The sequence below is a fragment of the Marmota monax genome, unplaced genomic scaffold, assembly GCF_021218885.2.
Source record: "Marmota monax isolate L192 unplaced genomic scaffold, Marmota_monax_Labrador192_F-V1.1 WCK01_AAM20220418_F8-fsc00028, whole genome shotgun sequence".
Classification (NCBI taxonomy): Eukaryota; Metazoa; Chordata; class Mammalia; order Rodentia; family Sciuridae; genus Marmota; species Marmota monax.
Window position 1 is genome coordinate 4,386,647 of NW_026694779.1, and position 27,188 is coordinate 4,413,834.

The 27,188-nt window shown below is 44.4% G+C and overlaps 1 protein-coding gene across 1 annotated transcript; it reads left to right on the plus strand.

The window, feature by feature from the left end:
• The first annotated feature begins 4,978 nt into the window (after positions 1-4,978).
• On the plus strand, positions 4,979-25,749 carry Oxtr (oxytocin receptor). The gene is made up of 4 exons (XM_046425500.2): positions 4,979-5,347; positions 6,007-6,081; positions 6,224-7,297; positions 21,061-25,749. The coding sequence occupies exons 3-4, from the start codon at positions 6,370-6,372 to the stop codon at positions 21,306-21,308; spliced, it is 1,176 nt and encodes a 391-aa protein (XP_046281456.1). The 5' UTR covers positions 4,979-5,347; positions 6,007-6,081; positions 6,224-6,369; the 3' UTR covers positions 21,309-25,749.
• The last annotated feature ends 1,439 nt before the right edge of the window (positions 25,750-27,188 follow it).

Here is a 27,188-nt window from a genome sequence, read left to right on the forward strand (position 1 = left end):
ACTTACTCTCGGTCCTTCCAGACCCTCCCTGTCCAAAAGAAATGACAAATTCCAAAGACTCTGATTCTCGATAAACCTTTTCTTCAAAAAAGATTAGTCTGCCTTTATTCCAAATTCTGTTAATCCTGAAGGAAGCTATTTCTCTGTGGTTGTGTCATGTTAATGCCTTAACCTCAGCCGACAGTGTTCCTATGCAGAGAATGCATTTGTTTTAGCCAGTTCACCAACAGGGGTTGTGTCATCACATACATTGTCAATTGACAACATGTTTGTGGAATTTGAAGCCTCATGCTTTATCTCTATCATCTCTTTTTCTCAGGGAGAATGACACAATACACAAATAACATACTTTCTCATAAAGAGCCCTCCTTCAGTTTCACTTCCATAAAAAATGTTCCAGGAAAAAGCAGGGGTCTGACCCCAGTGATTGATCAACTAAAGCATGTTCTTGGGTCATCCATCCATCATTTTCTTAACACATTTTTATTGATGGGCATGTCTGATAAGAAAAAAAGATGGATAAATATATAAAGGACCCACATGGAATAAATTTATGCACTTAGAACTGAACTGAGGATACTGAGTATATTCATGTCACAAGTGGAATCTATGGCCACCTACAGAGGATCAAAAATTGGCATGTTCTCAATAGACCTGGATGGTCAGGAGGGGCTTCACTAAGGACATGAAGATTCAGTGTCCTCAGGGCATCAATTAGAATTAAAGGAGTATCTCTTTTTATCAGGCACTATCATAACACACACACACACACACACACACACAATTTTGTCTAACTGACTCGGAAAGACGCATGACCTTGATCCAGGAAGATGAATGATCTAGAGGTTGATTGCATTTTCATGTGATCTTTCTGGGGTGTGTATCATCATCATGAGAAAAAAGATTCAACTGTACTGACCTAGCTGTTTGCACAGTGCTCCTTATGGGCAATAAGTTTCATTTACTCACAAAACCCTATGCAGTGTTCCTATGACCTGTTGAGGTCAGCAATGCAGGGAAACTGAGTCTCAGAGAGGTTTAGTCACTCTGCTGCACAGGCAGAGGTCATAGAACCCAGATTCTCTGCTGCAAAAGTCCAGAGCTGTTTCCAATTTGAAAGCATGTTCTCCTCTCTTTCTCCACCCTCCAAGGAGCACAAGAATGAAGACACAGCCTGAGAAGGATCCCAAAATGATGCAGCCTCCAAGAAGAATCTGAGAGTTGTTAAGTGTAAGCAGGCATGCAGACACAATGCCACGTGCATGTCCCAGGTCAGTCCATGTGACCTCATGTTCCTGCCTCTGGATGGAAACAGCAAATGTAAGCAGGTGAGTTTGTCAGTGGCAAGATCATTGCTGCAGTGCGTTCTTAGTCTTGATGCCAGAGCATGTTATGGACCCCAAGTTGGGGGTTCAAGCTGAGACTCCAGGACACTGGAGGTGTTTATGATTAATTTCCTACCCTGATTGCAGAGCAAGGCCACCTGGACTTGGATCTGTGTCTAAATAACTGTACCCAAACTGGAAAATTCAAATGGTGCTAAAACTCAGAATCCACTTCCCAGAGGTAGGAGTGGGTAATGGACAGGTCATTTCCAGGGCCTGATATCTTCCCCAGGGGCCCAGTCCTGCTCAGAACCACAAGGAGGAATATTTATCTCTCCCTCTTTTCTTTCCTACCTTCCATCCTTTTACATTTAATAAATACCTGAAAGATACCTACTCTACAGTGTCCTAGACCTTTGAAAGTACAGGTTTATAGAATACCAACTCTACCTTCAGGCTGTTTGCTACTCAGACAGATGGGACAATGTGTAAAAATACTGATTGCTGAGACTCCCTCTGTGATGGTTCATGGTCAACTTGACTGGGCTACAGTTTGTGGCCAAACATTATTCTGAATATTTCTGTGAGTGTGTTTTTGGATGAGATTAACATGTCATTTAGTGGACTTTGAGGAGAGCAAATTGCCAGTCATAATGAGGGTGGGTCTCATCCAATCAGTTAATGCCTGAACAGAACAAGAATGACCCTCCTTGGGCAAGAAGGAACACTGCCCTGGATGGCCTTCTGACTTGAATTGCAACATTGGTTCCCAGAGAGGAGCTGTCAGTCCACCTTGCAAATTATGGGCATTCTAGCCTGCATAACACACCAGCCAACTCATTATTTAAATCTCTTTCTCTATATATACACATCCTAGTGATTCTTTTTCTTTGGAATACTCTAAGTCCTCCAATGTCACACCCTGGTCCATACGTACAGCATCTCTTGCCTGGACCTTCAAGGGTCTCTGTGCTAGTATCTCCTTCCCCAGCTTCCTAGTGGCTTCCAGGGTTCTCTTACTAAAGCACAGATCTGCAGATATTGTTCTGCTTATAGTTCTTCCATGTACCTACCTTCCCCACCCCTGTCTCCCAAATCTCAGCTGTCCCTGCTCCATCATCTTCATGATTGTTCTCAGACTTTCTCATTGATGAAACCCAAAGGAGTGAAATAGACTGAGAAAGAACTAATTTTTTTTCACTTTATTATGTCACTAGATACTAAATTTGCATCTTGGGTACCATCTGGGAATGTATTCTTTCCCACGTTTGGGAGACATCCAGTTACTGAAAAAAATTAATTCTTCTTTGACATGGCCTCAGAGGCCCTTGTGCAATGATTAAGTATTTATTAAATGCTGATGATAGGCACTGAACTATTCATCCCAGCCATGTGGAATTGTTTGTCCCTACCCCCTAAATGACACCTATATCCTGTACCTCTATTTTATGGTTTAGATATGAGCTGTCCCCTAAAGACTCATGTGTCAAAAACTTGATCCCCAGTGCAACAATGTTTAGAGGTGGGGCTTTGGGGAAGGACTGGAATCATGAGAGTTCTGACCTGATCGTGGATTAATCCATTTGTAGCTGAATGGATTACTGGGAGGTTGTGGAGGCAGGACCTAGTTGAAGGAGTGGGTCCTTGGGGCATGCTCTTGGGGATTGTGTCTTGTCCTTGGCTCCCTTTTCCTCTTTCTCTGCTCCCTTCTCTAATGAGCTGAGCAGCTTTCCTTCACCACATCCTTCTGACCTGATGTTCTTCAGCCTCATCTCAAGCCCAAAGCAATGTAGCCAGCCAACCATTGACTGAAACCACTGATACAATAAGCCAAAATAAATCCTTCCTCCTCTAAATTGTTTACTTCAGATATTTTGGTCATAGTGATAAAAAGCTGACTACTACACAGTTTCTGCCTTTCTTCTGCGTTTCCTGGAGGACTTGTTCTGACACCTTAAAATACAGCTGCCTTCTTTGAGAAACTGTCCTCCAAGTACTCTCCAGCACTTCATCCTCTCTTAATATTAGTATTTATCATTGTCACACCAAAGGTAAGTGCTTTTCTCTGTGGCTAGAGCTCAAGGGTTTGGGGACATGTTTTGTTTATTGTTGGGGGCTCTCAAAGGAGTTCCCCAGTACATAGCTACCTATCTTAGCTACCTGGATTTTGCTCACAATGATAAATAAAAGAGGAACTAAGGAGCTCACTATCACTTTTTTTAATGGATAAAAGCTAAATTAGAGAACCTGGCTGTTGCACAAGGCCATATGGTCCTTCTGAATTAATCCAAATTAGATGGTCTCACTGGTCATACAAAGACCACTCAAGACCAGTCACAGGGTAGAAGAGCCGAGAAGTGGCTCAGTTAATTTGCTCCTTGAAGGCTGTTCTCTTTCAGGAGAAATAAGGGCAAGCTGGGCTCTACAAGCCTGTTTTTTTCTTCCTACGCTACCAATCAATGGTTCTTAGAGAGAATCCCTCTTATCCACCCACAGAATGAGGCAAGGGTATTTCAGATAAACTCTCAGATGGCCTAAGCCATAAAAATTTAGAAAATCAGAAAGATGGGACCTCAGACATTAGTTATCAGGACTAACCCTCTCATTTCACATATGGGGAAACCAAGACCCAGGGAGAAGGGACTTACTTAAGTCATTTAATTCTCACCTGAATAACCTGTAACTTTAACCTGTGGTTTGCATGACAGATATTATTGATAATTTGTGACACAATTCCCAAAGGCAAAAAAAAAAAAAAAAAAGTAACTGTTGCTGCCCACTGTTCGGCAATGTTGCTAGAACCTACAAATCCTATCCTGGAATCATGGCCCTGTAAGGCTCTGCCATTAGGATATCTTGGCACAGGACTATAATTGTGGATTCAGGAAACCCAGTCCTTGGCTAACCCAATTCTTTCCACATAATTAAAAGAGGGAGAAATGAAATGTCAAGAGGAAATATGCATTTAATTCACTTCAAAGAGCCTTGTTCATTTCTGGATTCTGGCTTTTCCCCCTCCTGCCTTAATTCCAGTCACTGTAAATTACTCCACAAAATGGTTTTGGAATAGAAAAGGCACAAGGAGGCAGAAAAGCAGTCTTTAATATTTCATCTTCTTTTACCATCATTTAGGATATTCATTCATGGTAAGGAGAAGGAAATTGCTTTTGGTCCACAGATGAGCAGAATCACTTTTAACAAAGATAGTTCTTTTTTTTTTTTTTTTTTTTTTTTTTTTTTTTTTTTTAAGATTTCCACCTAAAACTATCTAAAGAATGAAGATCTCTTCTGGTGATGCTTGGAATAGAAGGTTTTTCTAATTCCTTTTTAATGAGAATATGAACAAAAGTATTCCAAAGCAAGGACATGAGTTACCTGGGGAAAAAAGAAGAATAAGAAAGCACTGAAATGAATCTCAATTCAAGAAATATCAGTTAAATGCTTTTGTAACTTCATCATTGTCTCCTCAGGGGAAAACATATGCAAGCCTCCTATTTCAGTGAAAGGATCAGGAGCTTCTAAGCCAAGAAAGGAAGAAACCGGGCGGGTTATTTACGAGTTCCAGCCCTCTAGAGGTTTTAAACTACTGCAAAATAAACCGGTTCCTTACCACTCTTGGGACCAACAGCCCGCGAGCTAACGGAGCAAGCTAACCCCATCATCTGGGGTCTGCGCAGCCGGCCTCCCCCGCCCCCTAGCGGATTCATGTGGCAGCGCATCCCGGACCCCAGCCGAAGAAAAGCCAGCCACCCGCACCCAGCGCGGCATCCCCACGCTGTCCTCGAGCATAGGCTTGGCGGCGCTCTTCGATTGCCTTCTGTTTCTATCCAACCACCAGCAAAGCTGCGGGCGAGAGTATTCCAACCAAGGCTCCTGAATCCCAGACCTCAGCGAGTGACAAACTGGGTGCCTTCAGCTGCCCTCCCAACCTGGTCCCGGAGCTCACGCGTCTTTGAGTCCATCAGCAGCGGTGCAACTTCCCCGGGGAGTCAACTTTAGGTCAACCCGAGGACTCAGTGCAGGTAGCTGGGTCCTGAGCACGGGTGGACGGGATGGCGAGGGCTAGTGTGGACATCTGGGTTTGAGAAGAGGTAATGGGGTGCTTCGCGCTTCTGGTTCCTGGAGGCGCACAGGGTGCTGCAGGAGGGTATAAAGTGACAGCTTGGGACCAAGACGTGAAGCCCTTGATTGTCAGGGGACCAAGACGCTTGTTGGACTCCTGAACTTTCGAGGCTACTGGGCTGAAGAGGAAAGTGTCTAGGTGTCCGCAGAAAGTGTCTAGGTCAAAGGTCTGACTGACACCGATTGGGCATCCTAGGAGATAGATTTTTAAGCAGGAATCCCCCTGGGAGGGACTGCTGGACCAGAGTTCTAGGCAGGCAGCCGTTATTGAAGTTCAGGCAGTGATGGCTGAGCGTTTTAGAAACAGGAGATCGGAGGGGGATAGACCTGAGTGAGGCTTTCCAGGCAAGTGGCTGTTTGGGATCTCTGGGAGAAGTACATGGATTACGGGTTAATAGGAGAGGGGCTGATTTGGGGATCCCGCAGGAGGTGGCTGTGCTGAGGGTCCTGGGTGTGTAGTGTGTTTGGGAAGACCGCTGGGGGAGGTGACTGGATTGGATATCCCAGTCCCGGAGGGAGCAAGGAAAATGATTGATTATAGTCCTCCTCTCTCCACCAGTGGAAAAGGCTGAACCTCTCAAGAAACTGGCACTCGGGTAGAGGATTCCCGCTCATTTGCAGTGGCTGAAAGAAGGTACATCAACGGGGATTTCTGGGGTGGCGGCTGGGCAACCCTGTGGCGGGCAGTTGTGCCCCGAGTCTCAGGTGATTTTGAATCCCCAGGAAGGGAACAATTAACGCGACAGTCCTCTCACCGTCCTGCTGGTTTGTTGCAGGGTTGGATTCCAGCAGAACAGTCCCTGCCGGACTCCAGGAGCGGAGCCCTAGGCGCTTCGCTCAGCGCTCTTGAATTGCGCTTTGGCCCCGCCCCTTAGCGCTACGCCTTAAAGGGCTCAAGGCCGGCGTACCTAGGGCCACGGTCATGGAGGGCGCATTCTCAGCCAACTGGAGCGCCGAGGCGGTCAACGGGAGCGCCGCGCCTCCTGGGGCCGAAGGCAACTGCACTGCCGGACCGCCGCGGCGCAACGAGGCACTGGCACGCGTGGAGGTGGCAGTGCTGTGCCTCATTCTCTTCCTGGCATTGAGCGGCAACGCGTGCGTGCTGCTGGCACTGCGCACCACGCGCCACAAGCACTCACGCCTCTTTTTCTTCATGAAACACCTGAGTATCGCTGACTTGGTGGTAGCTGTGTTCCAGGTGCTGCCGCAGCTACTGTGGGATATCACCTTCCGTTTCTATGGGCCCGACCTGTTGTGCCGTCTAGTCAAGTACCTGCAGGTGGTGGGGATGTTCGCCTCCACCTACCTGCTGCTGCTCATGTCGCTTGACCGCTGCCTGGCCATCTGTCAGCCGCTGCGGTCGCTGCGCCGGCGTACCGACCGCCTGGCGGTGCTCGCCACTTGGCTTGGCTGCCTAGTGGCCAGCGCGCCGCAGGTGCACATCTTCTCGCTGCGCGAGGTGGCTGAAGGCGTCTTTGATTGCTGGGCGGTCTTCATCCAGCCCTGGGGACCCAAGGCCTACGTCACGTGGATCACACTCGCTGTCTACATCGTGCCAGTCATCGTACTCGCTGCTTGCTACGGCCTCATCAGCTTCAAGATCTGGCAGAACTTGAGGCTCAAGACGGCTGCAGCAGCTGCGGCTCAGGCTCAGGGACCTGAGGGTTCAGCAGCGGGTAGTGAGGGTCGCGCGGCCCTGGCACGAGTCAGCAGTGTCAAGCTCATCTCCAAAGCCAAGATCCGCACGGTCAAGATGACCTTCATCATCGTGCTGGCCTTCATCGTATGCTGGACACCATTCTTCTTCGTGCAGATGTGGAGCGTCTGGGATACTAATGCACCCAAGGAAGGTAGAGCTGGGCCGAGACCTGAAGGAGGGAGCATGGCAGGGGCCAAGACATAGTCCTGCTGCCCCCCCACTTTCAAGGTTCTTGGGTCCTTCTGGGGAATAAATGGGTTTGAGTCTCCAGCATCCCATGGCCAGTTGATTTTGGCCGAGTAACCTCCCTGGGCCACTCCTTCATCTTCTGTGAAATTGAAATAATGATAAAGTGCCAACTCCTACCAGGCAAAAGGGTAGTGAAATAAGAAAATCACATGAAGTCCAGAGCACAGGCCTGGGCTAGCCATGGCTGGCCGTTACTGAGGAGGAAACTAGGTTAGGGTAATCTATCTTCCCCAGTCAGTGGTGGAGATAGATTTCCAACCTGGGCCCAAATTCAAGCTCAGGCATCTTCTACTATGGATGATGGTCTTGAATCCATGATAAGTTTGTGAAGACAGCCTTAGGAGGTGAGCAGTTGCTCCAACCAAACTCCAGGAAGGTTGGGGTCCCCTGGGGAGGTGAGGACAACTTCTGGAACCTCTCATCTAGTGGAGGTGATGCTTGCCTGGTGACATAGAGTGGTGACTCCCTCAGGGGGCACTAGGCAGGTGCAAGATTGAAGTACCCAGAATGGAGACTTCCACTTAGGGGGATGGGGAGGAGGGTGATCAGATTGGACTGGGAGGCTGCATGATTCTATATTGGAGAGCAGTCAAGCCTTGTACCTTGTAGGACAAACAAGGTTACATGACTTGACCTGTATTAGTTGGAAGTCCAGAAAGAAGTGGTTGAATGGGACTTCTGGGGAAGAGAGCTTTGGGAGACAGAGCACCCTGGGGTCTCTGTTGCTGGTGCTGGGCAGCTGTCCCCAAAGCACAGTGCTCCAGAGAGCTTCATCCTCACGGCTACTAATTTCAGTGGCTTTTTTGGGGAAAGAGCAGGAGCCCTGATCATTGGTGCCCAAAGACTTAAACCTTCTTGTAACTTGGAGGATAATGCTTGTAGGTTAAGGCCAGGGGATTTCCTTCTACCCTATCTATCCTCTAGGCAACACACTGTCCTGTTTCTGGATAAAATAATTGCTTCTCCCAACAGTCTCATATATATCCATCCTGTGAAGTTGAAATCTCAGTGCCAGCTGCCTTCATTCAGATTGATAACTTTGCTTTGGTCCCTTGCAGAAACCACAGACACCTTGTTCCTTAGGAAGCCCTCCCAGATAGTGGCCAGGACACTGGTTATTCAAAATGTGTTGAGCGTCTATGGCATGGCATTTGGGGTGAGGATTGCTGTGAGGACACAGTAAAACTATTCCTGACTCCCTGGTGCAGGCACTGGGCATGCCTTGCACAGGGTTCTGGGGCCCAGAAAGGAGGAGGTACTTGTACCCTATCACATAGCAAGTAGGAGACAGAGCAGCAACTAGAGGTGGGGTTTTCTCACCAGGCCTCTTATCAGGGGCACCTGACTAGGGAGTTGGGGTACAAAACCCAGTGGTGGTTGTTTCTAAATAAGTCATCGGGGCACACCCATTTCCTTGGCAGGATTCAGACACCAGACTCAGGTCTTAAGGAACTCCAACCCCAACTGCCGAGGGAGCAAAGCTGGCACCCCTCAGAGCACACACTGGGAGATCTGGGCTCTAGTTCTTCCTCCTGCCCTACTAGCTGTGGGATATTGGGTGAGAAATCCCTTTATCCCTCTGGGCTCTTACTGTCTTGCATTTAGGATGAGAACATTTCAACATTCATTTCGTTCATTCTGCAGGTATTCTGACTCTTGGAGTCAGGATTTGTGATTTTTCTCCTTCTTTATCCTCCCACTGCCCTCCTCAAATGGCTTTTTGTATTATTTGACTCTTTTTAATGTGCTCTTTTTTTCTTTCTCTTCTTTTTCTTTCCTCCCTTAAGAACCAGAGTATGTGGTCAACACACATGGAGTGAAGTTTCTATCTTTTCTATGCTGTAAAAGTACATCGAAGTATTTATTTCTCTGTCTTAAAAATGAGAGAGAGAATGAGAAAGAGTCTGAGCGTAGGCCAGAGGCCTTTGGGTCACATGTAGTCTAAGGATTTCCCTGTGGGTGCGGCCCTCAGTAGAGAGCTACTAATCAAGCTCAAGGGACAGGGGAGAAGTGGACTTTTAGAATGTCCAATCCCATATCCCTTTGCTCCTTTGCCCTTATCCACAAGAAAAGGCTTCTCTTGCTCCTCCTTGGCATTCTGTACTGGATGCTAAGAAGAGAAAAAAATGTGGAACAATCCTGGGGTTGGGGACTCATGATGCTGCTGTAGTCAGAACATACCCCATCCCAGCATGTGGCCAGGAACGGTCCAGATGTGAGAGATTCCTGGGGCACAGAGGTGAGGATTTAGGTTCTAGCCACCAGCCTAGCCAAATCTTGCCTCTACCTCAGGGCTGCAAGGGTCTGAGTGGATGTGGGCTGAGCCAGGAAGAACTCAGCTTTGATTTAAATAATTGCCAGTAGGGGATGGTGTTTGCAGCCAGACGAGAGACATGGCTCAACCAAAAATATCAGCAGGTATTAAGGAAGGTTTGAAAGAGAAGCCTGCTCAGGCTACTCAAGAGATTTTGTCTGGGAGATGGAATTAACACACAGTCCCCTTTCCTCCCCAAAAGGGATAGAACTGATAAGAGATGCGAAAATATCTAGACCAGAGTCCTTTGCTTGGCTTCCCCCAGGGGAGTTAGAATTGGAAGTTCAGAGAGCCCATTGCTACAGTGGGACCTCATGCATGAAGACCTGGGGGAGAGGCTTGGGGACTGGGAGCAATGATGCTGTTGCTCTGCTCACCAGTGTGTGCCCAGTGCCTGTAACAGGGATGGACACCCATTGATGGTACAGCCAAAAATTGCTTGTCAAATAAGTGGAATAAGTGAGGAGGGGCTGCAGGAGATGGGACAGGAATGGGTGTGAAGAGCTGGACTCAGGAGGGAGAGGAACTTTCTAAGTAGCCCTTCAGAGATAGACCTGGCAACCCTGAAGCGGAAGTGAGTGCTCTATCATAGCAGTCAGCCAAACATCTGTCAGGGGCATAGGACCAGAAGGTGGAAATGCATGGGAGGCCTGGGTTTAAGTGCCTCCCCATCAGTAGGATGGGCTTCCCAGCCCATCTCTATTTCTGTGGACTTGTGGTCCCTCCAGCATGAGTGCCTTCCCTCCCACAGACACTCTGTCAATAGTACTAGGGACAGGTGCCTTGGAGTAGCTTACTCTTTGGATAATCTAGCCATGTGGAAAGCAGGTAGGGAGAACGGTCATAAAGAGTCAGACAGCTTCATTCTTGGCTATAAGGAGCTCTCCAGTGAGGCCCTTTGGATAAAAATTGCCTTAGATGAACCATTAATAGCCAAACTCTTGTGTGATTCAGCTGTGAGTTTTTTTCTGTCCTTGACTAAGGATAATGTTTTCCTTTAGAGTGTTCCAAGGTGACTTCCCTTTTTTTTTTTTTAGAGAGAGAGAGAGAGAATTTTTAATATTTATTTTTTAGTTTTTGGCGGACACAACATCTTTGTATGCGGTGCTGAGGATCGAACCCGGGCCGCACGCATGCCAGGCGAGCGTGCCACCGCTTTGGCCACATCCCCAACCCGTGACTTCCCTTTTTTCTCTCTAAAGATATAATTAATAATGGAGGAAAAAAATCTATTGGATGAGGCTTTGTTACATATATATATTTTTTCCCATCCAATGGATATCTGAGCAGTTGGGGGAGGCGAGGAGGTAAAGCTAGGGTTATGGAGAGCCTTGGATCAGGAGACCAGCAATGGAGAGGCTGGGCTGGGTCTGGGGCCATGGGATGGCCCATCTGATTACCCTGTCATCTTGCACTGCTAGAAGCAAAGGAAGCCCCACAAGCTCACTCTTAGGGGCTGGGGCTGGAGGATTCTCACTCATACGTCACCAAACCAAATATATACATAGGGTCTGCTTGCAAAAGCCCATGGCCCCTGGGAAACAGCACTTAGAAGAAACAGAGTCCCCTTGAGAGACCTGGTCTTATTGCTATCTGTGGGATTTGATGCTTGTCTTTGAAAGATCTCTGAGATTTTGTCACCCCTGTCTGAGCAAGGGGCCTAACATCTCTCGATGTCTGTGGATTAGTCTTAGTGAAACAAGGAATTGGTTTCTTTGATAACATTAGTCACCTTTGGGTGAATGTCCACTCTGCCAGACCCTTGTGTGTCTGAACTTCACCTAAACACAGCAAGGTAAGGGGACATCATGCCCTTTCTGAGATGAAGAAACTGAAGTTCAGAGAGGCAGGACCCACTCAGGGTCACTGTTAAGTAAGTAGTGGAGTTTGGATTTGAACCTGATTTTCTCACACTATAGACTGACAGATCCCACTTCCCCTCCTTCCCTAACTGAGCATTTTCCCAAGGAAGGTCCACTGCCCTTCACATCTGCATCTCCTGGGGCATTTATTAAAAAGCTGATTCTTGGGGTGGAGGTGGAGCCCAGCATTTTTTTTTTCTGGCTTCATTGTCCTGACATCTTGGATGCACACACCCTTACCAGCTACACATCTGCTAATGACATGACCCTGTCAGTACTCTGGGTTCAATGTCACGTCCCTGTGCTCCTCCTTATATCCATTGACTCTATCACCTTAGCTTCTCCGCATGTCTTCTATTGCTACTTTGCTTCTTTTTCCATTTAAAGCATGATTTTCAACTTTGGCACTATTGACAGAGTGGGCCAAGTAATCTTTATTTTGTGTGTTGGGATTGGGGAGCCTGTCTTATGCTTTGAAAGATGTTTAGCAGGACCCCCCCACTTTCTGCCAGGCTGGTGTCACTCTGTATTCCAAGGTATATCTAGGTGGAGCAATAGCACTGGACCTGGGAGAGGCTGGTCCTGCCCACAGCTCAATTTTCTGGGGTTAAGTATCTGGCTTAAGTGGGGGAGGGTGGATTGTGCTGTGGCATAGTACCTTGCACATAGTAGGTGCTCTGTAAGATGCCTGCTTTTTTAAAAAAAAGATAAATACATTTTTAATAAGTATCAGGGTCTTGGGGGACATCAGTGCCTTTGAGGGATGGGTATTGTTTTGAGCACTGATGTAGTAGCATCTTAGGAAAGGAGGTGCAGTGCAGTTGGGGGTGCTGGCCAGTCCTGTAACTCAGGAACACAAGGGTTAAGAGGTAAAGAGAAAGGAATAGAATGTCTTATCTAAGGGAGCTTCCAGCTCTGAGTTTGGAAGTACTCCTGGTTGGGTCTTTGCGTGAGGGTGGGGAGAGCGGTGCAACCAGGTTATCTTTAGGGTCCCTATACCTGTGCTCCTGGTCTCTACTTGAACTTCCTTTTGTGCTGGGGGAGGGGGTTGCTGGTGTATCCTGCCCTCTTGCTGGATACTTCTGTGTATCATGGACCTGTGCCCTCCCTGACCCATGCCTCACACCTGAATGGCCACACTTACTTATTCTGTTTCTCTCCCTTTCTCTCCTCTTGACCTTGATATCTAAGGGTGAACTTAATTTTCCTAGAGGGAATTGCATTTGAATCCAGTCACCCTGTTAGGAGGCTGTGCCCTGTTGTCAAGCAGAAAAATTGTCCTTTTGCCTTTCCAACGTGCTAGTGGTTGCGGCTGCTTTATCAGGACTTCCTGTCTGCTAATTTCATGCTTCAATTGAATTCAGTCCCTTATTGAACTCTTCCTGTTTTCCAATCTCTACTAGCAGCCAGGGGCAGAGCCACAAATGGGACATAGTCCCCATCCAAGGAGTATAAACAAAAATAATGGCGATGTGATAGGATAATGGTGTACTTATTTATCAAGTGGTGTGAATATTAGTTAATTCTTTCTCCCAAAGGAAGAAAAAAATTGGGAAGGTTTTAGGGAGGAAGTAACATTTGAAAAGGGGGTTTGAAGGATAAGTAGGAGCTTGTTAAGCAAAAAAGCAGGTGTATTCTCTTTTGAGACCCTTGGACGATTATTATCTGCCCCTTGTTCCCTACTCCATATAATTTTAGCCAGTTGGAAAGATGTTTCTCAAGCTTTAATTGCACACAAATCACTGAAGGAACTTGTTAAAATACTGATCTGATTCAGTAGGTCTATAGTGGAGCCCTAAGAGTCTGCATTTTGGGCAAGTATACAGGTGATGCCTATGTGATGCCCATGTAGCTGGCACACTGAACTCTCTTTGAGTAGCAAGGCTTTAATCTAGTATCTCTTTGACCAAAACCCACCGTTTACCTTTCTACGTGTGACCTACAGTGGATGTTCTTCAAAGGATGAGAATGGCCTGCCTAGTCATTTGCAAGAAACATCTGGCCTTTCTTCTTCCAAAATGTGATTATTCCCCGGCCCAACCAGGAAGTCCAACACGTTCACCAGTTTTAACCAGTGCCATAAAAGAAGACCATTTGAAACTCTATAGCCTCTAAATTTGGCTCTTCACCCCAACCCTGCAGTACCTAGCTTGGCCACACGTCTGGGATTTTTTAGAAAAATCACAGTCGTAAAATTGTGTTCTTTCCAAAGAAGGTATACTGTAATATATATTGGAACTTGATCTTTACATAAGCATACATTTCAAAACCATTTTTTAAAGGCTTTCTATATCCTGGCCGCCAAAGGCCCACATAGTCCCTATAGGAATAACACATTGGACACCCCAAATCATGATAGTCCAAGTGGAGATCTTTCACCAAGTGATTGGTTTCCCTCTTGGGGGCCTCTTATAAAGCTGACAGCTCAGCTGTCTTCCTTTGATCTGCATATGGAGCGTCTTAGTCGCCTCAGGAACAGCATAACCCAGAAAGGCGGTGGCCAGCTGCCCGGCAGCTGCTCTGGGCTAATTTGGGCCTTTGGTGCTGGGGCGGAGGGAGTGCCGGGAAGTGCGAACAGGGGAGTTCTTGGGACATGAGTAAAGCCAGGCTGGTGAGGATGGAATGCCTGGAGCTTACCATCTTTCAGCAGCCTCTGCCTCCCACCCTGCATGAATCATGGTGCTGAGCAGAAATACCGAGTGGATTCTCCTCTCCAGGGGGCAAAATTGCCCAGCCAGTGACATTTGCTTTTGATGCTTGGCTCATTGGCACATAGGAGCTCCCACCTTTACTCATAGTCCTGCACCTGCCAGCCCCTCTCCCAAAGGCTGCAACCCCCATTTGACACTGTTCTGGGTGTATATTCCCCTAACCTACAACCAGTCTGTGAATCCTCTGAAGCAGGGACTTGATGGACCTAGGAAGGCCCTAGAGCCAACTCAGTCCCTGGCATTAGAGGAACCGAATAAAAGGATGGACAAATGTTTGACCTCTTCCTTCTCCCAAAATGCCCTGGGCATGAGGCCAGCATCTCCAGGATAGGCTGGGGGGACTGGTACCTCCCTCCCTTTCCCTGCCAGGATCAGGGACAGCAGATTGGCAGCTTGGGCATGTTTGCAGCTTGGTCATAGGGGAAGGTGTCAGTTTTATGGTGGATGAGTGGAACAGACGTGGTTTTAGAGCTGGCTCTGAAATCCTGCTTTTGCCCATGGTTGTAGCAATTCTGCCTTTGGGATTTCTTTCTTCTTCTTCTTCTTCTTCATTTTTTTTGAAGCACATTCATGTATATATTTATATTTCATTTGATGATATTGCACATTTCTACAAGTATTTTATACATATAGGTATAATGGAAAGAGCAAAAGGTATTTTGTCAGAATTAACTGAGGGTTTTTCATCATGTTTGTCATGTGATCACTTTAATATCTTGGGTGAATCACATACTCACACAAATGTAAACTTTCCATATTGTTTAAAAATGTAATTGGCATAGAATTTGATCAAATATGGATATGTTTTCACTTTATATTTTATAATATATTTGTTTGCTAATGCTGGTCGCATGAGTTTTTCCAGAGGATTTTTTGTTTGTTTGTTTTTGTCATATCCTCCAGTACCAGAACTTTGAGGTTTTCATTGTTTTTTTTTTTTAATATTTATTTTTTAGTGTTAGGTAGACACAATATCTTTATTTTATTTTTATGTGCTGAGGATCAGACTCCGTGCTTCACACGTGCTAGGCGAGCGTGCTACCACTTGAGCCACAATCCCAGCCACTTTCTTTGTTGTTTTTAATTTTTTTTTTTGAGAAGTACTAAAGAAAAAGGGGCTAAGGACAGTTCTTTAATTTGACCTGTGATCAAAGTCCCTGATTAAGTTAATTCTATCTCTTAACCACTAATCATCATCATCATTATCATCAGTAGAATAAACATCTTGCCATTCATAAATTCCTTTTACACAATCTTTTTAAGATATTTCCATTTTCTCAATATTCTTCTGTGACCTCCATTCTACCGATAAGGAAACTAATGCTGACCCAGTTGATGTGGCTCAGAGAGTAAAAAGGGGGAAGGGAGATTTAGGACCCAAGGGAATTCTGTGTTCCAGGCTCCTCCAACCCACTCAAGTCAGTGTTCCCTGGGCCCTGCAGCTCCTGTGAGTGACCTCCTGTCCTCTCCCCAGGTAACCTACAGTAATTCACTTGATTGAACAGTCATTGCATGGGGCAGCTTCTTCTTGCCAAAGTTAAAGCCTGGAACAGGAGCAGAACACTCCATTAACATTGGCAACTAGCTCTCTGACAGCTGGAGAGAGTGAGTGACTGGAGTCCTAAAGGGGTAGAACACCACAGCATCCACTGCTGACCTGCTAGACACAACTTCCAGGCAGTGTCTAATTCACCTTTTCAATCAGTTCTCCATGAGCATTACCCAGCAGGTGGATGCATTTTGAAAGAAAACAATGAACTCTGCTAAAGATCTCAGCAGGGAAGAAGACCAGGAGGGTGGCAGAGCCCTGGAACTTCTAGCTGGAATGTGGTAAGCAGAAAGCAAAAAGGACTATTAAGATAGCAACTTCTATGGCTCAGCGGTAGAGCGCTCGCCTCGCACATGAAAGGTCCTGGATTTGATCCTCAGCACCACATAAAAATAAATGAATAATAAATAAAAAGTTATTGTGTACACCTACAAAAAATAAATATATATATATATTTAAAAAAAAGATAGCAACTTCTCTCAGCTGGAATGTCCAGGCCAACCAGGGAGTTAAAGCCAATCTCAGCACTTCTCCACTGATGCAGGACCGGCAAGCTGCAGGGCCAGGTGAGATACTTTCAGTACTCCTTCATGGAGCCCAGACATCTCCCCTGCACTCTCTGCAAATGGCCCATCTTTCGGCCTGTTTAAACCTATCAGAAAATTCAAGCTAGCTGAAAAGGGCAGATCCACCCTAAGGCTTGTGTTGGTGGTGGGGCCTTTTGAGCCAGTGTGAGAATCTTCATATAAACTGACCTTCTTAGCCAGGAAGTCTGGCTTAGGAGCCACAATGCACAGACACCACCATATGTCAGTGATGTTTCCAGATGCTCAGCCAGGGGGTCCTATGTTCTATACCCAACTTGGGGCCTGCTGTTCATATTCCAAGACACACTCCAGCTGTGGGAGTGGAGTCTCCTCTTCGTCTCTTACATGGTGCTAACCATTACCAATGAGAAAGAACAGAGTATTTATTGAGCACTTACACATCACTGTAGTAGCAATGACTATACCTAGACTCTGCTGTTTGTGGTTAACAAGTACCAGAAATCCCCAGCCCCACTTGATTTCTGTTAGCTTTTCATTGCTGTGACCAAAATACCTGACAAGAACAATTTAGAGAAGGCTCCAGAGGTTTAGTCCATGGTTGGCTGAGTCCATTGCCCTGGGCCCAACATGATGCAGAACATCAGGCAGAAAGGCATGATGGAGGAATGTGGCTCCATACATGGTAGCCAGGAAGAAGAGAGGAAAGAGGTCCTCAGGGATGGTATATTCTTCTAGGGCATACCTCCAGGGACCCACCTCCTCCAACCATGCCCCACCTGCCTATAGTGACTACATTCAAATGGACTGATTAGGTTACAGCTCTCACATCTAATCATTTCACTTCTGAATATTCCTGCACTCACAGGAGCTTTGGGGGACACCTTTCATCCAAACCAAAACAGAATCCCATCTAAGTGAGCCTTGAAATAATTCTGTGAAGAAGATTTTGATTTTTCCCATTTTTCAGGTTGGAGGAACTCAGGTCAAGAGAGGTTAGATGACTTGCTCAAGAACACACAGCTACCAAGTGGTAAAGCTGGGACTCCTGATCACTCACTGGATTCAACATCTCCCTCAGCGAATTCTAAACCATCTTTCTGGTTTCTTCTTCCCCCGCCTCTCATTCCCCTGAAAGTCCCAGGATGTTGCTAGACCATGGGCTTTTACTCCTGCTGCTCTCTTCCATTGGAGCAGCCTCCCTAGTTCTTCTTGTCTATCGCCATATAGCTCTCCTCCTGGCCAATGGGGAGACTACAAATTCTACCCTCTTTGCACTCATGTCTTTGGATGATTAAGATCTTGCCAGTTTTAAAAAATCCAAATGTGCCTGTTAGTGTTAGTAACTTGACATAAGTAGATTCATTCAACTTAGCAATGATTGTTCATCCCTTGGGGAGCCTGTCCCGGACAGGCTAGTTCATGTCTGTGGTTGCCAGGTGGGAGCAGAGATTCTGGCCTTGAACCAGATATCTCCCATCTAGGCTGGCTGGTTGAAGACAGAAAGGCTTATGTGACTAGATAGTGATTAATTACTTACTTTTTCTTGCTGTTGTTTTTCTTTTTTTGAAAAATAGGATAGCCAAGTGTGGTGGCACATGCCTGTAGTCTTAGTGACTCAGGAGGATTGCAAGTTCAAGTTGCCTTGGCAACTCAAAAATAAAAAGGGGCTGGGGATATAGCTCAGTGTTAAAGGGTCCTTGGATTTAATACCTGTACCAAAACAAATTTAAAAGAATATAAAAGTTAGAAGGTGTAAATGTAAAGAGTGAGGCAAATAGATTAAATAAATAGACAAGATTATAGGTTGAGGATCCCTTATCTGAAATGCTTTGAACCAGAAGTATTTCAGATTTTGTATATATATTTGTATTTGGGAAGGGGTGGGCTTTGGAATATTTGCATATCTATCTAACTATCTATCTATCTATCTATCATGTAACATCTTGAGGAATGTTTTAGTCAGCTTTTTTGCCACTGTGAGCAGAAGACCAGACAAGAACAATTAGAGGAGGAAAAGTTTACTTGGCTCACAGTTTCAGAGGTCTCAGTCCATAGACAGCGGCTGACTCCACAGCTCTGGAACCAGGGTAAAGCAGAACATCATGGTAGCAGAGTATGGCAGAGGAAAGCAGCTCAGGGCATGGCAATAGGAAGCAGACATTGCAGACCAGGGACAAAATATAAATCCCAAAGGCATGCCCCCAGTGACACCTCCTCCAGCCACACCCTGCCTGCCTACAGTTGACCTCAGTTAATTAATCCCTATCAGTGGATTAATGCACTGAGGAGGTTAAGGCTCTCATAACCCAATCATTTTACCTCCAAATTTTCTTGCATTGTTTCAGACATGGGCTTTCGAGGGACACCTCATATGTAAACCATAACAGGGAAGAGACTCAAGCCTAAACATGAAGTTCATTTGTTTCATTTACAACTTATACAGATAGACATAAGGCCATTTCATAGGACAGCTTTAGTGCAGCTGTGTTTTGACTGTGATCTGTCATATGAGGTCCGATGTGGAATTTTCTATTTGTGACATTGTATCAGGTTCAGAAAGTTTCTGATTTTGGAGCATTTGGGATTTTTCTTTTCCTACTAGGTACGCCTCACTTGTATCATATAAAGTAAAATTTGGAGGCTTTTCCTTCCAGGTGTGAACTTCATTCCTTATATTTCCTTCTGTCCCACTTCATCCCCTTATTCTTCCTTTGGTGGCTAACAGTTTATTTTTTGATGCCTTTTAAACACTTTGACTGTTATAGGTTGATTTTGCTTCTTTTATGATTTCTAACACATTCTATTTCTAGTATTGTGGGTGATTTTTAATTTAATTTAATTTAAAATATTTTACCAGACATTCTAAACTTAATTTCATCTTCTAAACCATCCAAAACAAAAGCACATTCTTAAAAAATTCTTTTATAAAAACCAAGGAATTCAGTGAAAGTGGCATTTTTCCCCCTTTGTCTTTTCCTCTTTTCTATTCTTTTTGTTATAAAGATTAGATTCCTTTATTTTCTAAAAATCTTGTTTTGCAACATATTTGGTTTTTGTCCATTGTAGTGTGTTTTCATTCCAACAGGTGCACCAATTAAATCAGTCCTTAAACTTGGGTGTATATCAGAACCACTCAGAGGGCTTCTTAAAACAAATTTCTCCAGAGGGCCTGATTGGGTGGTTCTGGAATTGTGTCTTAGAACTTGCATTTCCAACAAACTCTCAGGAGCTGCTGCTGCTTTGGGGGCCCAACTTTGAGAACTACTCCCTTGGATGTGTCTTAGAAGGACCACTGCCCTTCTCCTTTTGGTGCTTGGAGACTAAAAAAACTCCGTGTGAAGAATTTTTCCCTGGATATAACTCTTAAATTCTAGAGTTATTTCTGGAAGATTTTTCAGAAAAGACAAAAGACTGGTGGATTTCTCAGACTTATTTTGATAATCTTCACTCATAAACATATGACTGTGAAAGGAATTCTTGATTATGTTGTTGTATTGTTTTTTCTCATGGGGTCTGGCCTCATCTGTTGGCTAAAGTCTGCTGTTTATCAGATTTAAGACCATCTAAAGAAACTTAGATGTGCTGGTCACCTTTTTGTCATTTATGATCAAAATATTGGACAAGAACTACTTAGAGGAGGAAAAGTTTGCTTAGGGCTCCCAGTTTTAAAGGTTCAGTCCATGGTGAGCCAACTCCATTGCTCTTAGCCTGAGGTCAGGCAGGGGTAATATCATGATGGAAGGGTATGGAAGAGGAAAACTGTTCAGCTAGAAGAGAGACAGGGACAGAGACAGAGAGACACACAGATACATACCAGGGACAAAATATAACCCCCAAAGGCAGCACTACCGCCCGTGACCAACTTCTTTCTGCTTCCTACACTTAATGCCCAGCTAATTCATTCACATTATTAACCATATAATGGGTTAATCCACTGATAAGGTTACAGCTCTCATAATCTAATTATTTCCCTTCTGAATGTTCCTACATTAACACAAGAGCTTTTGGGGGACACCTCATATATAAACCATAATAGCTAGATTTTTTTCTCCTCTGATTGAAAATACCTAGGATTAAAATTTTTCCTTTCCCATTTCATTTTTGTTTTGAGTGTGTGTTTCCTCAGTGCTGAGCCTGATGCCTGGCACACTGTCATGATAGCAGCCACCATTTATTGGGCACACTCTAATCTAATCCTTGCCACCTTCCAGGAGACATGGGTATTCACATTATCCCTGTTTAAAGATTAGGAAATCAAAGCTTCTTGGGGGAACTAAAGTGATTTGTCACTGCTGGGACTACAATGCAAACTAGGGCTGGCAGCTTCTGGACTTTGCTCTTTGATCTTCTAAGTAGTTGGGACTCAATACTTGCTGGGTGAGTGATGAATGATCAGGTAGTTGCTGTGTGTACTGTTCCTGCCAATGGAGGCATGCAGCAGGTAAGCTTTGGATAAGAGAAAGGGGGAGACTGTTCCAGGGGTGGAGTGAGCCTGGGGGGATTGGAAAGCATTCCCTGAGCAAGTTTCAGAAGGAAGACATTCATTGCTTCCTTAGTGCTCTGCCTTGTGATGTTGGTGGTGGTACCTGGAAAAGGCTGTTGCTAGGAAACAATGGATAAATCAGATGGTGCAGGAAGGCTCCCACAGTGATGCCCTGTTTGCCTCTTCCCACACCCACAGCCTCGGCCTTCATCATCGCCATGCTCCTGGCCAGCCTCAACAGCTGCTGCAACCCCTGGATCTACATGCTCTTCACAGGCCATCTCTTCCATGAACTGGTACAGCGCTTCCTCTGCTGCTCCTCCAGCCATCTGAAGGGTAGCCGCCCAGGAGAGACTAGCGTCAGCAAAAAGAGCAACTCCTCCACATTTGTCTTGAGCCGACGCAGCTCCAGCCAGAGGAGCTGCTCCCAGCCATCAACAGCGTGACCCACTGGTCTGGGTCAAAGCCACCTGGGTTGTGCTGACACAGTCTACCCCTTGGTGGCCCATGTACATGTATGTATCAGGTACTGATCAGCTCATGTCCCTCTATACCTTGGGGTAGCTTGAGGGTGATGGGGGACTGGTGTGGGGTGGGGAAGAGGTTTCTGTGGTGGAAGATGATAGGGTGACTCCTCCATCAGATAGTCACCCTGAGCTCCCACAGGTACTTCTGTTACCCTGATCCCATGGCTATTCTCTGCAGTGGGTGGTACTTTTCTCCCCTGGACCTCTCCAGCATCTTTTTACTCCTTTATTATGGGTTCTTATGAAAGGTAATAAGTATGGGGTTAGTGACCAACTTGATCAAGACACCTGGTGTTCTGGGCTTGGTATATGTAGTGGGGGTGGGACTTCAGATGGTGAGGGTGGTGCTAACTTCCTCCTGACCTCAGAGAGAGTGTTTTTGCCTTTGAGTGGACAAATCTTAACATTCTTGGGACCAGCTGTCAGGAGATTGCCCTTGGAGGAGGAGATCCCCTCTAAGGCCATCTGGCATAGATAACAAATGAGAACTTGGCTTGAAAATGTTTAAGAAGCTAATATTTAACAAGCATTTTGGAAAGAGAACTAAAAGGAATCCAGATTGGAAGGAAGAAGTAAAGCTATTTGTACATGACACGATTTTGTATATATAGAAAATCCTAAGGAATACACACACACACACACACACACACACACACACACCTATTAAATAAATGAGTTTACCAAAGTTATAGGACAGAAGATCAATACATAAAGATTGATTGCATTTCTTTATACTACCAATGAACAATTCAAAAATTAAGAAACAATTCCATTTATAATAGCATCAGAAACAATAAAATAGGAATAAATTCAACAAAAGAAATGTAAGACTTGTGCCTTGAAAGCTACAAAATATCATTCAAAGAAAAGTCTTATATTAATGGAAAGACACCCTGTGTTTATGGATCAGAGAGTTAATATTGCTAAGACCTCAATACTATCCAAATTGTTGCACAGATTCAATGCAATCTTTATCAAAATTTTAGATGGATTCATTGCAGAAATTGATAAGCTGCTCCTAAAACTTATAAGGAAATTCAATGAACTCAGAATGACCAAAAAATGCCTTGAAAAATAAAAGGAAACTTGGTGGATTCACACTTTTTGATTTAAAATTACTATAAAGCTATAGTAATCAAAACAGTGTGGAACTGAATTCTGGATAGACATTTAGAGCAATGGAATAGAATAAAGAGTACAGATATAGTCCTTATATTTATGGTCAATTTATTTTCACCAAGAGTACTAAGATGATTCTGTAGGGAAACAATCATTTTTCAAACAACTGGTGCTGAATATGCACACACTGAAGAATGAAGTTGGACCCTTAACCACACCATACCAAAAACTAATTCAAAATTTATCCAAGACCTAAATGGAAAGGCTAAACCTATAAAACACTTAGAAGAAAACAGGCATAAATCTGTGTGATCTTACCTGGTTGCAACCCTATATAAACAATAAATCTACATCCTGCTAAAAAAAAATCTGTGTGATCTTGGATTAGACAATTTTTGCTTTGATGTGATTCCAAAGATATAAGGACAAATAGATTCATTGGATTTCATCAAAATATAAAACTTTTGTAATTATCCAGAGAGTAAAAGGACAACTACAGAATAGGAGAAAATATTTGCAAATCATATTATCTGATAAGGGATATGTATACAGAATACATAATGAACTCTTAAAATAAATAAACAAAAAGAAGCCAATTTAAAAATAGGCAAAGATTTGGATATATATTTCTCCAGAGAAGATATACAAGTCCCAAATAAGCAGAAGGATGATGCTCAACATTATTATTTTTCATTAGGGGAACGCATGTCAAAACCACAGTGAGATTCTACTTCACATCTACTAAGATGGCTACAGTCTAAAGGCTGGACAATAAGAAGTGTTGACAAAGATGTAGAGAAAGTAGAACCTTCAGAAATTGCTAGTGGGAATGCAAATGATGCTGCCATGGTGGAGACCAGTTTGGCAGTTCCTCAAAAAGTTAGGCATAGAATGACTGTAGCATCTAGAAGTACCACTCTTTGGTTTAAACCTAAGAGAAATGAAAAGATATATATATATATACACACCCAAACTTGCATACCAGTGTTGACTACAACATCATTTATTAATGTCCCAAAGAAAAAATACCCAATTGTCTACCAACTGATTAATGGATTAAAAAATGTATATCTATACAGTGGAACATTATTCAGCTATAAAAAGGAAGTACTAGCCTGGGGTTGTGGCTCAGTGGTAGAGTGCTTGCCTAACGTGTGAGGCATTGCATTCTATTCTCAGCACCGCATATAGATAAGTGAATAAAAATAAAGGTCTGTCAACAACTAAAAATATATATTAAATTTTTTTAAAGTTCCAATTCATACTACAACATGGATGAACCTTAAAAAAATGCTGAGTAAAAGAAAACAGTTCCCAAAGCCACACATTGTTTGATCCTCTTTGTCTGAAATGTCCAGATAAATCTATAGAAATCTACAGAAATTGACTATTGAGTAATGGTTTTCAGGGGCTGGAAGCTATGGGAAATTGAGAGCAACTTCAAAGAGGATTGGGTTCATTTTTTGGGGTGGTGAAAATGGTCTGGAATTGGTGCACAATTTTGAGAACCAATTTTCGGGTTTTTTAAAATGTGTATCTGAACTGCACATGTAAAAGATACAAAATAAAAAATGTTCTGCAGTTGAATTCAGGGAAAGCCAGCATGATGGATGAATTGCTTGGAATTTCTTACCTCCCTGAGCTCTTGTTTGTTATGTGACTCACCGCTTCCGAGTTTCTGCAAGAGAGTGTGTTTCCATTTTGGCCAACAGCAGAGGTGGCGATAATACCCTCACCTGGCTTTAATAAAGGCACAGGGGACACTTGTAGCTGTAGATGGTCATGTTTTATTTAGAATAGCAATTCTCCAAGGGCCTCAAAGGTTCTGCTTTTCTGATAAACATATTCTCAAATGTCCTCTCAGCCCATGGATAGGACCTGACTATGTCTAAGAAATAGGAATTCCTTTAGTCATTAAATACAGGACAGTATTGATCAGAGATTTTCTGTCTGGGACTGGTCAGCTTAGTGCACTCTGGGGCACCTTTGAATAACTATACACATTTTTTAATTTATTGAGATACAGCAAGAGCACTTTCTAAAAGCCACAGGTCCATCACACACACACACACACACACACACACACACACACACACTGCACACAAATGAGCCAGCATGGTCTAGATGTTCTGGGAGAGGAGAGGCACATACTGAAGTGCCAGTGCTCAACCTCTTACAATTTAGTACAAGACCTTCAGTACCAACCGGAGATGGAGGGCAATACCATCTTTGGAGTCAGACCTTGCACCATGGTGCTATGACACGTGCTCAGAGTGCCAACACCAGCCTGTCCTTCCTCTTTGGGAAGCTAACAGGATGCTTATTTTGGGCTCTCTGTGCCCATGTCTTAGAGCTTTGGGGTGCAAATGCAGTGGTGGTGGGGTCTGTGCCTTGCAGATGCTCTGGTCCTGCTGTTCCCTAAGAAGTTGCCATCCTTGGAGCCACCTGAGGTCAATGAGGACCAAGGGGATAGTCACCTTCCTGGAACCCTGGAGTTGTGAGGATCTTAGGCATCAAACCCAATAGGTCATCATTCTCTTCATATGAAAGCCCTTACTAGTACCTGGGTTCTCATAATGATAGCAGAGTCTGTGTTTCATGGTATATAAGTGACATTTGATTTCCACAACACTCCTGGATCTATACCCTCCCCTCCCAATCTCATCCCTGAGAATATTTTTCATTGTCTCTTTCTCCAACCTAAGTCTGGAAGAATGAGTGCAGAGGTCCAAAATGCTCCCTGGACTTTGGTTATCTATGTCTTTTCCCAGACCCCCTGCCTGAGGTCTGCCCAGTACCTGCCTCTTCCTATAGTTTCAGACCAATTCACAAACCATGTGCATGACTGGAGGTGCCAGTCAGCTGGAGCCTTCTGGAGTGTTTCAGAGTTCTCATCATCAAAAGTGAATGTGTAGACCCTGAGCATTATTTCTTTAGTCCCTGAAAAAAAATCTTCTGCAAATGTGATCTCCTTTTGGAGATGAGTCTATGAGTCACCATTTCTGAAAATGCAAGGGGACATAATGCCTTTGATGAAGATCCTGGTTTCAGAGTTCTTCACGTTTTTCTTTTTTTGTATCCGGTTGCAATGATCTACCACTAAACATGCAGTGTTGGGTTTGTTCCACTGTGGTGACCTCCTGTGGTACTCCTGTGTACTGTGCTAACTGGTGAGTGATGTGGCCAATCATGATATGTCTGCTTTGTAAAAGGTGCACTTAATAAACATCTTTTTTTCATACACTGCTTTGTCTTGTTACTCCCTCCAAGAAGAGGCACCATATCTGGTGGTTTTTAGACTCCATTTCTCCTTTAGTACTACACAGTCATCTGTCTGATGCAGGTGCATGGGTTGTGGCAGGGGACAAAAAGTGGTCCTGGTTCCATTCTCCAGAATCCCAGGTACATGTATTGGTCTGTTGGAAAATGCTCTAAGACCCTGAAAAAAAAAACTCTTTTGTGTGATATAACCTGAATCCACATGACCCACAGTCTGACTCTGGAGATAACTGGATTCTGTTTTGTTACCTTGAAAGGACCTTGACAAATAATTCTTAAAGGGGAATTTGCAATTCACATGTGAATCATGGATGGATTTGCATTAAATGAAGATTCTGGGGCCCTGTTACTGAATCAGTCTCTGAAGCTGGGGCCCCAGAACATGCAGTTTAAACACAAGTTGCTGATAATACATACAGAACATAAGAGGGACTTCTCTGTCCTTCTACCTGGAATCTTTTCTCGTCATACCCGCATTGTGCTCTGCTGCTGCTTCTCAGTGGGATTCCTGGAGGGGACAGAACTCTTCAGATGTACATATGCCTAACATATGCATCCTTCCTCCAATTCCACGAATCTCATGGATCATTAAGCACCATAGTCTGCCTTAAAGAAAGAGTGGCCTGGAAAAATTGGAGCCATAGCCCAATGCAGTTATAGCAAATACCACTGTGGTGAGAACCTCTGTCTAACCCAAGATTGCAGATTTGAAACTGATGGCCCAATGATTGTGAGAAGGGCATTTGAAAGGGCAGATCCTTTGAGGAGGATATAACACCAGCCTTAATCCTTTTCAGCGAGAGGATCCAGGGCTTGCAGAGTCCACAGGAGAATGTGGCCAAGCCCCAGGGCAGAGCACAGAGTAGTGGTCTGGGAACACAGTGCTTACGCCTGCTGACTGTGCAACTTTTAGAGAGTCTGCTGACTTCTCTGAGCTGTCATTTTTCTCATCTTCGAAAGAAAGGATTGAATGGTGAAGTGTTTGGAGGTAAAATAGACTGATATTGCAACTTACTTAAAAAATGCATCAAAATGAGACTACAGATAAATAGAAGGATGGATGGACAGATAAAAATGTGATAAAGCAAGGGCAGTAGAATGTTAATCTCAGGGCCAAGAGGTGGGTATACAAGTGTTCACTGCAAACCCTTTCAACTTTTCTACATTTGAAAATCACATTAGATATTAGATTAAAAACAAAAACAGGGGCAAATTTTTAGAGCTGAAATGAACAATAGAGATCATTTTCATGGATAATAACACTGAGGCCAGAGAAGGGAACTAGGAACAGAGGCGATACTAGAACCGAATCCTCCTGTGTCCTGATTCTAACACACTGTTTCCCAAGACCCCTTGGGCTCGAGGCCAGCACCAATGAGGTAATGCCTCTGTCAACTTGTA

Excerpts from the sequence above, each read along its gene's own strand:
- Oxtr (XM_046425500.2), top strand. The coding sequence starts at position 6,370 with ATGGAGGGCGCATTCTCAGCCAACTGGAGCGCCGAGGCGGTCAACGGG. Across the intron at positions 7,298-21,060 it reads TACTAATGCACCCAAGGAAG|CCTCGGCCTTCATCATCGCC; the intron begins GTAGAGCTGGGC and ends CCACACCCACAG.